Genomic DNA, 11,272 nt, shown 5'->3' with positions numbered 1-11,272 from the left:
TGTTTTATTGGTGTCCTTGTGTGTGAAGGTTTGTATGGAGTACTTGTCAGCACATTCATCATTTCCATGTTTATTTTCAGGAATGCCAAAACACTCAATCACTTAAGCGATGTATTTTCAAGTTTGTTAGCAACACAGCTCCCTTTTCACTTGGGAAGGTGTCCTGCTCCCAGCTCCGTGCACCACTTCTGGAATGCCAGACACAGTGTGTCGTCATCGGTGTCATTAAAGATTTCTGTGGAAAAGACAAACATACTCTTCAACTCAGTCAGGAGACTTCATTCTGAATTTTACCTGCTCAAACTGTCGGCAGCTCATTTCAGAATGGCCGGCTCTAAAAATCTAGTCTGAAGCTGATTCGCCCCCTGAAGAGGGTACATGTTAGCAGCACATTCTGAAAAGCGAACGAGAGTCACATTAATAAATTACACTACCGGGGTTGTGCTGTGTATGGGATACAGGTGCTGAGATCTCTGTGCTCCATTCTTCTGGGCTAGCTGGCCACAATATTATCAATGCTCTAAATCGAGTATTCCAATAGGCGAACTAGTGACACAGTCAATAGGAAAGAATAGTATAAACGGCTGTCAATCACTGCCCTGTAATCCCTACACAACTCCCTATCTCTATCACAATACTATACTAACCATACTAAGCCTCTCCAACTCTGCGCTCAGTAGCTCCTGTACCTGCTTGTCCCAGTGCAGTGGGCAGTGGCATCCTAACCAGCCCTCCAGAGTGCTTGAGACGTTCGCTCAGGGCTTTCTTCACCAGCTCCAAGCTGCAGTCCTGATGCCACACGGGCAGCTCCAGGCTCTGCATGCAACGGATAACTCTGGACCTCTCCTCCGGGGCGAGGAGGCCCCGCTCACAGGCCAAGTACACCATGAGGGACATGTCAATGTTCACTGCCTCCCCATGCAGCAGCGCAGGCAATACCTTCTGCAGCATGACGGAAAGACAAATGTTCAACTGACAAATGCTTTGTGGTGCTGGAAATGTACATATGGAGATCTGGCCACCCTATATTTTTATATTTGTTGCAGTCACGTGAAGAAGTAACCAGCAAAATGGAGTAGCTGTGGAACTCTATATTATTATATACTGTATAATTACTGTATATTATTATAGCCTTAAGAGCAAGGTCAGTCTCAGGTTTTTAAAGCTGTCTCTCCTAACCATCTCAAGTTCTGGACTGATGAGGTGTCCAAAGTCCACCAGCCGATCCAAGTCATCCTCCCACAGGTTTGGAGCCAACTCCTCCAGCATGGTCTCTATGGCGATTCTGGTGGATGCTGAGGCAGCATGTGCCTGGTCTGCCCTGTCTGTCTCACCTCGGGTCTGGAACTTGGAATCCAGAAGATTCCGTCCCTCCCTCTCCAAAAGTTCAAACAGGCCTTTGTGTTTCATCATAGCCATCTAAGAAATACTGAAAGAATTGAGTGTCATCCTATCATGTTTTTATAACCAAGAACGGTGACATTCAGTTTAAGTATTGTGTGCACACACACACACACAAATCTTTGAGGTTTTCCAGGAAGGTTCACCATGAGGTCTTAAAGGTTTCTGTTTACTCAGTTAGCCTGACTTGTTTCTGTTTAGTTCTAAGATCATTCTGACGCAAGAGTGTCTGAAGCCTCATCCAAACCCATTTCATCACTCCATGCATTTATGGAAGCTTGGTCCACACTTTGTCATGCAAGAAGGTACCTTCAACATCTCAGCCAGTCCATTGGAGATGTGGCGGCGAGGAACTGTTTCCAGGAAAGACCTGTCCAGAAAAGCTGCAACTGGGGGGATATAACCTCCTATCTTGTTTTTACAGTTGGCAAAGTTGACTCCATTCTTTGCCCCGACACTGGCATCAACATAGGCCAGCAAAGTGGTTGGGACGCGGATATAGGGAGTCCTTCTACGATAGAGAGACGCAGCCAATCCTACAATATCTAGACACACTCCCCCACCAATGGCTAGAATTGGCTCAGACCTCCTGTCAATGCCAAACTTGTGAACCTCCTCAAGGATTTTCGTCACAAGCTCCATGGATTTGTTTTCCTCTGTTGTGGGCAAGGGGAGCATCTTGTAGATGACATTTCTGGCCTTCAGGTACTCCGTGATCTTATCCCCGTAGAGCTTATGGACTGCCTCATCAATGACGATAAAGCGTTTAATGGGATTGCCACTGCTCTTCAGCTCTTCACAGTTGTCAATGTGGCCAAACAGCAGGGTGTCATTGTCTGCATCCAGCAGGTTTTCACACTGGATTATTTTATAGGTGAAGACAATGGGGCTCAACACAGTCCAACAGCGACCATTTGCTGTGGAACTCTCATAGCTGGGGAGTCATGGTAGGAACAGTAATGGTGAAATTCAGTTAAGGTGTTTTTGTAAATATCTCGACCTGCATGTATGTAATGTTCCTATAGGTGAACATGATTGAGATAAGTTCTTGAGAAAGGACTATGAACTCCTTTGAGTAATCTCTAATAATAGCTGTTGGTTATTCAGTAAGGACAGCAAGGCAGGACAGTCTGGAGTCACATTTGTTAAAGGGTTAATTCACACAGCGATAGACTGACTGTTGGCATGAGCATTCTGTGTAGGCTTCCTCGTGCCAACCCCCTCAAATACCACCTCCAATTATAACCCAATATTAAGGTCGCCCCTGACCAGTGGAGAAAGTTTAGCTCTCAAAATATTTTAGTGTTTAGTAAGAGTTTGGTACAATGGATCTAAAACGACTCTTAATGTTATAAGTGTTTTGGTAAGTCAAACTCTCCAAACTACATTAAAATAAGGAAACGTAGATTAGACACCAGTCGAGAAACAGGTTAAGTTGATCTCATATGGATAACGTTGAACTATGAAACAGAAACGATGAACTATGGAAAATAAATCTACATTGAAAATGCATTTGTTCCATCATTCTAAGCCACGTGTTAGATTTCTGTAACAGGTGGGGTGTTCTTAAATGACTTACATTTTAGCAGACGACAGACGTCCGCTGTGGCAAAAGCCTGCACTTTCTCTGTTCCACGTTCCATTTCTTTGCACTAATTGGAATTCTTTGAGTTTATAAGAATTATCGCAAATTTCGCGATCTGTCGGGTATGACATCTCTGCGAAAATTGGGGTAAAGGACGTGACAAGCCACGCTGCCGTCTTGTAACAGCCACATATGAGTCACCGAGTCTGCATTTGGAAGCCTATATATAGGATGAGCCAATTGGGTCACAATCTCCATTCTATAGATTTAGTTATTATCAGATATGAAATCATAAATTATACAAATCATAAATATTATAATTATAAAAGTATTTAAAAAATCATAAATTATAGATATAGATGTATTATCAAGCCTTCATTTCACCAATTTCATTATAAGCATTTTTTATGCACCAGGAATACTAATGGTGCAGTTAGAGGAGTAGTGGAATAGAGGAGCCGGGGTACAGTTGTAACACTTTTTGTTTTTAGTTGTATTTTGCCTACAGGAGTGAAATCTACAGGAGTGACTGCTTTCACTCTGCTCGCAAAAGTGGCTAACCTATTAAACTTGCTAGCTAGGCTTGCAACCGATTGAATGTAATGCACGTTACAATTGTAGCCTACCTACCGACCTCTGAGAATATTTGATAGCCTAATTGGAAACAACTGTTACTTGTGCTCCCATCAAAACGCACCATTGTGCAGTCAAAATATTGTGCAAAACTTAGAAGTTACAAATTTGCACAAAACACCTACTCCTGTCTAACTATAGATTCAATGTAGCAAGCTAATGCCATCAGACATGTTGTCTGTGAATTTCATCGTACTACGTTAGACATGAGCTGAGAAATAAAGCTTGTTATAACTGTCCCCTTGTTACAACGGTCTCCCCGAACTGGACGACTATAGATTCTCTGCTTGACATTCTTCAGTGAGTTTTTGGTCAAGTTGTGAAGTTAGGAAATTCTTTACGATCATTTGTCATTTTATTGTCGTTTTAGAGAGCTACTGTAAAGGACGGCAGAGTTGTATGTTAGACCAACTAAAGTAGGATTTTTGTGAAATAGGTGGGGTTGGGCAACACAAAATTAAACTATAAGGCAAGAAAAAATTCATCATTCAATAGGTAATTTTCAAAATTTTACTGTATTTCCCCGAATACGGATCTGAACACCCCTGTGAATATTTAACACAATCAGGCATGCAGAAAAGAACAGGCCTACTGACTGAAACCCTGTCAATTAGGTATTTAACTCTCAATGACATTGAATAACACCAACATGTGAAATACATAGCAACCTTACATACAATATTCATGTAATATGTATTCATTAAAGACATGCTGTATTTATCGACAGAGCTTGGTATTTAGAAACATTGCATTGCCTAACATGCATTTCTGCATTATTCCATATGGGCACCTTGCTGTGAAAATCGAGCAGCATAAACAACGGTACTGAGAGTTGCAAAACCTGAGACACTTTATCAGCTATCAATAAACTTGTCTGACAGACACTCTCACAGTCCCATGTTTCTTCCGAGTAGCTGGTCTCCAATGTTGAAGGAGATGGAAAGTCACACCAACATGCTCTGTCTTTTAGCCAGTCACCACAAAGAGCATTTCCCACATCTCAGAAGGATGAAGCTGCTCATCCTGTCAAGCAGCATTAAAATGCCCATCTTTAGTACTAGCATGGTAGCATCCATCAAATTCACTTTCTCCACAGATTAACAGGCGATCCCTCAGCGATAGCACACCTCCGATATCTCCATGGCCAGCTCCAGCAGCTCGCCGGTCTCCTGGCACGCGTCGAGCAGACTGCAGTCGCAGTTCAAGTTGAAGCTGCAGCAGTCATTACCGCGTGTGGGCTCGCTGGATGCGTTGTAGTACCAGCAGGTGGGACAACAGCGCACCAGGGCCCGCCCACAGGACTCCGGCACCAGGCTCATCATCTCAGAGAAGCGGCAGTGGAGACAAGCCAGCAGTATAGACGCACAGTCATCTGACAGAAAGAGAGAGAGAGAGAGAGAGAGAGTCAAACAAACCAGAGATAGAGAACAAAATAGAGGTATAGAGGTTTAAGTTCTTTCAAATGCTGGCTCAAAATGGCAGATAGATGAAATGGTTTTTTAAATGAAATTATAGAAACACGCCTACTATACACCCACTGTAGGCTGCAGGACAGACTGGTATAACAAGTCGGCATTAATGACCCACAAGTAAACACAATCTAAAGAAATGTGTAACACTTAATAAGAGGTGTGCAATATATAGGAACTGCAGGTATCAATATACAGATCCTGCACTAATGTTTTCCCCCTTAAAAGCACTCCCACATCTCTGCAGTAATCCCCACATATATTATTCAAGTAATTACCTCTCACTTCCGACAGATAAGTGATTGTGCCTGTCTTGGACAGAACTGGCCATCATTAGACTCTAGTGGTTTTGTTGTTTTTGAAATGTGAAGTTTGACATGACGTGATTTATCATGCATGGTGGTAAGAGCTCCAGTTATGAGTGCCCATTCCATTCCATCTCAATCACATCAGCAGGCTCCACTAGGGACAAGAGCAGGCAGCTACTGCCAACATGAAGTAATGTGGATAAATACAACACCAAGCTATAATGGACAGTAAATCTCTCTGGGATTGTAATTGTGTTACATCGATATGAAAAGTTATATGGAGGACATCTGAGAGACAAATAGAACGTGCTGCTGTATTAAGAGCTGGTATTGTGGGGCAGGAGGAGAGGAGACATCACCACATAAACGAGACAGTGCTTCTTTCAGACATTACTAATAGCCTATACATACAGGCTCTCAATTTATTTATTTGCAAATTTACCAACTCTGATGAACGATCCAGTTTCATTCGTCACACAAGTAATAAAGCTGCTAATTTCATATGATATTATTAAAGCTAACTTCCAGGCTATAAAAGTGTAATACAGGTATCTAGGTTACCTTGCACTTTGCTTCACACACTGCCTTCTTTCACATAAGAAAGCATTCCCATTATTTCCATCTCATAAAAAATTTAAGGCAAGTCCATAAAAATGTTTTATGACTGAGGCAGGAGTGAACTCGGCTTCAGTGGAGCCAGAGGAAGCCGCAATCAACGAGACCTGTGAAAACCTACCTAATCAGCATTGAGAGGCTTTTTTATAGTTGACAATAACTATAAAAAAGCCTCTCAATGCTGATTGACAGCACAGGAGAGATGCAGTGAGATCCAAGGGTTGTTTGCAATGATTATGGTGCAAGTGTTACTGATTTAAAAAATATCAAACCAACCCATGGAATGATAAGTTGCCTGTCACTGAAACCACATACAGTATCAATCAATAGGGGCATTGACTGATATTACAGCGAACATGCTACTTATGATATGGTGGACCCGATGAACACAATGGATTATTTGGTCTACGCAATGACTGTTGTGAATGAGCATGAGTAGCTGAGATAGCTGAGATAAAAGTCTACGGCCTTGAACCTTTAGAATACCAGTCTTGCTTCAGTTGAAGTTTCTATTCCATAAACAAACAAGTGAACACATTTTCCAATGACATTAAATAAACCCAACCTTACCTCCAGCATCAGGCAGATGAGAGTCAAAAGAGGTGAAACCACTGCTGAGGAGGTGTTTTTCCGATGAGAGGAGAGAGGCTCTGGAACCTGCCCACTCACTACCCACACCATCCAGGGACACAACATCCACCTCAGATATGGTGCTTAGCCTCTTGATACCACACACCACAACGTCCTCACGGCGGCTACATTTCATCCCTGGGTAGGACCACACATACACATATACTGAGCCACCACCAGCAGCTCTTTGAAAGGCTAGATACAGTGAATGGAGAATTTTTTACATTTTGAATACACTTACTACTAGAACACTAGGACTGAACATGATGGGATATAATCAGATATGTTTCATTTGTTTTGGTCCATTCTTTTTCTTTGACAGGTCAGAAAGCTCAAAGGGGTCAATAAAGTGCCCCCCAGAGACCCAAGTCCAGTGCCTTCATTACCACGGACACCATTAGAGCATGCGTGCCTGAATGGGCCACACCTGAGAGTGCAGTCAGAGAGGATCTTGATGACGGAGATCGATTGAGAGATTGCTGAGATTAGGTTTCCATTCTAAAAGCCTTTTTCTAACTGTGCCAGGCATAGACAGTGAAAGTTCCATCAGCAAATTTGGAAAAACCTTTTGTTTGTACTCTTTTGGTATTGTTGTTGATCTTGTGACAGTAATTGGCACTCTCATTTACGGTGTTAGAAGTGGCAGTAATATTAACTTTTCTCCTTAAATATGAATGATCTTGATGCCCTCTCATGTATGTTTTATGGTGTACCGCTGAAAGTTCTCAGTGAATCTGATCTCAGACTACTGTGTTCAGATTGTACACAGCACATATAAAAATGTACAGCTGCAATATTGCTCTTTATGTATAGCTCTGTGCACCACAAAGGTTGTTTCAGTCATTTTTGAGCAGCATTGTTTCTAGGTATACAGAAATATGTGGGGCGTGGAGAGTGCAGAAACAATCAGCATCTCTCAGCAACAGAGTAGCCTATGTGGTAACGGTGGTAGTGCTAAAATGGTTTGCGGCATGTCATTTTATTGATCAAAATGCATATTGGAACTTTTAAACTTTTTCACAGCAGTTTGTTATTCTACATCAGTATGCTGTGTCATAACAGAAAAAAAATATGCCCCTTGATGATGAGGCTGCAGTTACCGTACCAAACAATGATTTGGAAGATTTTAATGCAGAAGCCTACGGACAAACAGCCTACTTCGCGACGTGTTTAAACGCACTCATGATCACATAATGCAGTTGTGAATCTGTAAAGGCATTTACCGTCAGCAACGGCACCTTTCCCGTCTCTCGACGCATCAACGTCGGTTCCAGTAGTTTTTCCATCCATATGAAGCTGCGATGTCATCGAAATCTATGAAACGTAAGGCAGATCGCCTTTCAATGAACTACACGCGCCTTTGGATGATGAATTAAATGCCTGGAAATGGCAAACGTGCGAACCATTGGTTTACGCTAAAGTCATGCAAAACATCACTTGTACCACTGTAGTACAATAGCTTCTATACCACTTGGTAGCAGCATTGTTGTGAAAGTGCGCATCGCTTTACGGAGACGGACATCTCTGGAGCACGGAGCACCAGAAGAATTGGTCTGCCTCTACTGTAAGTATCCTCCCACTGTTCCTTATATGCCAACCCTTCTCTCTCGTTGATATGAACAGTTTAAAAATATATTTAAAAGTTTTTGGTGTATGGAAATAGTTTTTTTAGCGTGATTTGTTAACAATAGCATGTAAAATAAAACGATTAAGAGACAAACATTTGGTTAATTTCGTTAACTGTGTGGATCAAAAAACAAAATGTAATTTTGTAGGCTTAAACCACGTTTAAACCATGTGGTATTTAAATAATTATCGGGGTGGGGGGCTGTGCGTGTATATTAATTGTGGCCCAGGTGCAGGCACATATTCCATCCTCACTGCAAGCGCCCTCATGTAATTTAGAGAACCCATCACTGCCTAGGGTCAACCACCACATTAAGCTCGAGTGATGTTGTATTGATGTGGGGTAAACATTACAGTAAATCAGGAGAGATTAAGAGCCTGTGTTATTTTACTTGTCTACTATAAATAAAAACTTTATCTCTGCCACTTACCAAGGTTTGCCAAAGGGGAAAGCTGTTATGACCTGCTTAAAAGAGCTTTAGATGCTCATTACTATTCAAGAGGGCCAAAAGACAAAGAAAACCCAAGTCAGCATGTCCTCAATGGAAATGCTGTTTTAACTGCAAAGCTACTGCACCACAGTAGAAGCAAGGCTATCAGTCAGCTCTGCCACCCTCTCTGAACATTACCTCAACTCACAACAATTCAGCTGGGATGTATTTTTTTTTCCATTTGGCTTTTATTATTAAAGGATAGTGCCCTTTGTACAAATACAAGAACAAGTATATTTGCATTATATAAAAGGGAATACAAAAACCTCAAGTGTTAAGAGCCTTGTGATTTCCATTAACTCATTACCGTCACCTGGGATGAGCAGGTTAACTCCCACCCCAAAGAACTGTTGGGATCATACTTGAGATTGACACTGGCCCATATTTGGCATTCAACAAATCATACTTGCCAATATTTATTTTTACATATTCATTGGTAGCTGCTGTCAATCTCGTTCTCATCTGGCCAATCTGATGTAAACAAGGAATATGAGTGTCCTTACTTTCATAGTCTTTGGTTAACTCAGTGGACAGTTACATATTAAAAAGAGAACTTCAAAAACTAGACTTTCTTTTTTACATAAATGCAGATTTATCCTCCCCTATTTATGTTTGTACTATCTACTACCATGAATCAGAGTAAGATAAGGACATTCATTTAAAATAATGGAATAGAAGGCATTGTGACTTTAAATGAAAACTACCTAAGAAATACAGTATTATATCTTGCCCTCAAACAAACACTCCAGGGCAGAGAGAAAAATAAAGAATAAAAACAAACTTAAAAAGACAAAACATTCATCAAGTGCTGGTCAGACATTTTCCACTTTGGTTAAAATTCAACTTTTTTTTTTGTCAAATTAAAAACAAACAAAAAACAGAACAAACAAAAAAAAAGAGGTAAAAAAAGACGAGAGACATTCACTAGGTTTATGACCCTTTGTCTACTACACACACACACACTCACACACACACTTACCCCTGACAGAGGCTAATAGTAAATTATGAAACCATTACCATTTAAAAAAATGAACATGTACACACACGCACACACAAATTCAAACATACAAGGCAACATGCGAGACACAAGTCAGTGGCAGTCATTGGGATGTTGGGAGAGGTGAGAAGTGGGGGCTATGTGCTTTGTGGTTGGAGGTCTTGCGGGAGAGACTGCAGAGCGTCCTACAGTCTTGGCCCAGTAACCTGGGGAAGGGTCCTGTAGTTTGCCTTTCTGCACTCAGGCACTGACAAGCCCTTGACGTACCAGTGAGGTCAGTCCATTCCAAAGGGTGTTAAAGGTGTCGCCAATAAAATAAATACGGTAAACAACAACAACAACAAAAAGTCCCTCTAGCCATGAGGCAATTCTCAGTGTCGTTCCATACGAAATGCTTTCTGCGTGTCCTTTCGGTACATTATCTTAGCTGTCAATGAGAGAGTGTTTGTGTGTGCGCCAGAGTGAGTGAGTGCTACAAGTGAATGTATCCAAGCCCATGTAAGTGTGTGTGTGTCGTTCGGGTGTGTGGTTGATCCCCGTCGGGCCCCTCAGGAGAAGGTCGAAGGTGAGGCCCTGTGCAGGTCGGACCTGTCTGAGGAGTCGTAGTCGCGCTCCAGCTCCGGGCTACGCTCGTCCAGAATCATCTCTGGAGAGTGAGAGGCCTCATACTCGTCTTCATCCAGCTGCTCCTCTTTCACCTGAGAATGATATCTACACACACACACAGAGAGGGAGACAGAGACAGAGCACCTTTAGATATAGTTCCAGGTATTTTACAGTTCTTTTCTCTTTACAGATCTTTTCTTAATGCAGTCATTATGCCATTATGTTTGTTGTATGTCAGTTTTACATTCATATTCAAGCACTATGGTCTGAACTGCTTTTACCAAGAGCCAAATACATGGTTCTACAGGTTTATCATTCCCAATAACGTCCACACCAAAAGCCAAAGGGAATTACGAGTGACAGCTGGTTTGTGTGTTTTGTCAGTGGCAACAGTTTTGACCAGCAGCTCTCAATGACGTGGGCCACTCACAGTGTGGGTGGGGGGGAGAGATCGGCACTGGCGTCGCTGTGGTAGCTGTCCATGTCCTGGTCCCTGTCCAGGGAGCCGTTGAGCTCGTGACGCATGGCGGAGGCCAGGGAATGCAGCCCCACGCTGCCCAGGGAGGCTGAACCGTACAGGGGTAGGGTGTTCTCTGCCATGGCCGCCTGAGGGAAACACACACATAGTTAACAGCCTGTTCCACACGGTCACTGGGTAACGTTCATGCTGTAAAAAAATCCCCTATTAACAAATGACATATCTACAAATCATTAACAGTCTTTCAGACTGAAACAAATGTTTTGCATATTTAAGTGTAGTTTAGTCTTGAAATGTTGAAATGATAAGCAGATTATTTTTCACGCCGCACTATCCCTTGACAGCTTTTGTCCGTAACTAAAATTACTAAAACTGCAACTATAATAAACTCAAAGGAAAGAGTCCGTTAAATAAAAACTAAACTGAAACTAAT

General features: G+C 42.0%; 2 protein-coding genes across 5 annotated transcripts in view; both read right to left on the bottom strand.

The window, feature by feature from the left end:
- Window positions 1-41: 41 nt before the first annotated feature.
- Window positions 42-3,156, bottom strand: LOC105906745 (2-epi-5-epi-valiolone synthase-like). Its single transcript, XM_012834942.3, has 5 exons — window positions 2,981-3,156; window positions 1,711-2,335; window positions 1,180-1,419; window positions 690-942; window positions 42-235 (listed from the first exon to the last, which is right to left on the bottom strand). The coding sequence occupies exons 1-5, from the start codon at window positions 3,115-3,117 to the stop codon at window positions 147-149; spliced, it is 1,344 nt and encodes a 447-aa protein (XP_012690396.2). The 5' UTR covers window positions 3,118-3,156; the 3' UTR covers window positions 42-146.
- A 959-nt stretch (window positions 3,157-4,115) lies between these two features.
- Window positions 4,116-11,272, bottom strand: part of foxp1a (forkhead box P1a) — a 40,405-nt gene continuing 33,248 nt past the window's right edge. For all 4 annotated transcript variants that reach the window (XM_031566111.2, XM_031566110.2, XM_012835095.3 and 1 more), the window contains 4 exons: window positions 10,792-10,967; window positions 7,865-10,466; window positions 6,582-6,779; window positions 4,116-4,991 (listed from right to left, as the gene is read on the bottom strand). In XM_031566111.2, coding sequence (XP_031421971.1) covers window positions 10,304-10,466; window positions 10,792-10,967 — 339 coding nt within the window. In that variant the 3' untranslated portion in view covers window positions 4,116-4,991; window positions 6,582-6,779; window positions 7,865-10,303. The remainder of the gene's footprint in view (window positions 4,992-6,581; window positions 6,780-7,864; window positions 10,467-10,791; window positions 10,968-11,272) is intronic.

The sequence above is a fragment of the Clupea harengus genome, chromosome 4 (assembly GCF_900700415.2).
Source record: "Clupea harengus chromosome 4, Ch_v2.0.2, whole genome shotgun sequence".
NCBI lineage: Eukaryota > Metazoa > Chordata > Actinopteri > Clupeiformes > Clupeidae > Clupea > Clupea harengus.
This window is presented reverse-complemented; position numbering and strand designations above follow the sequence as displayed.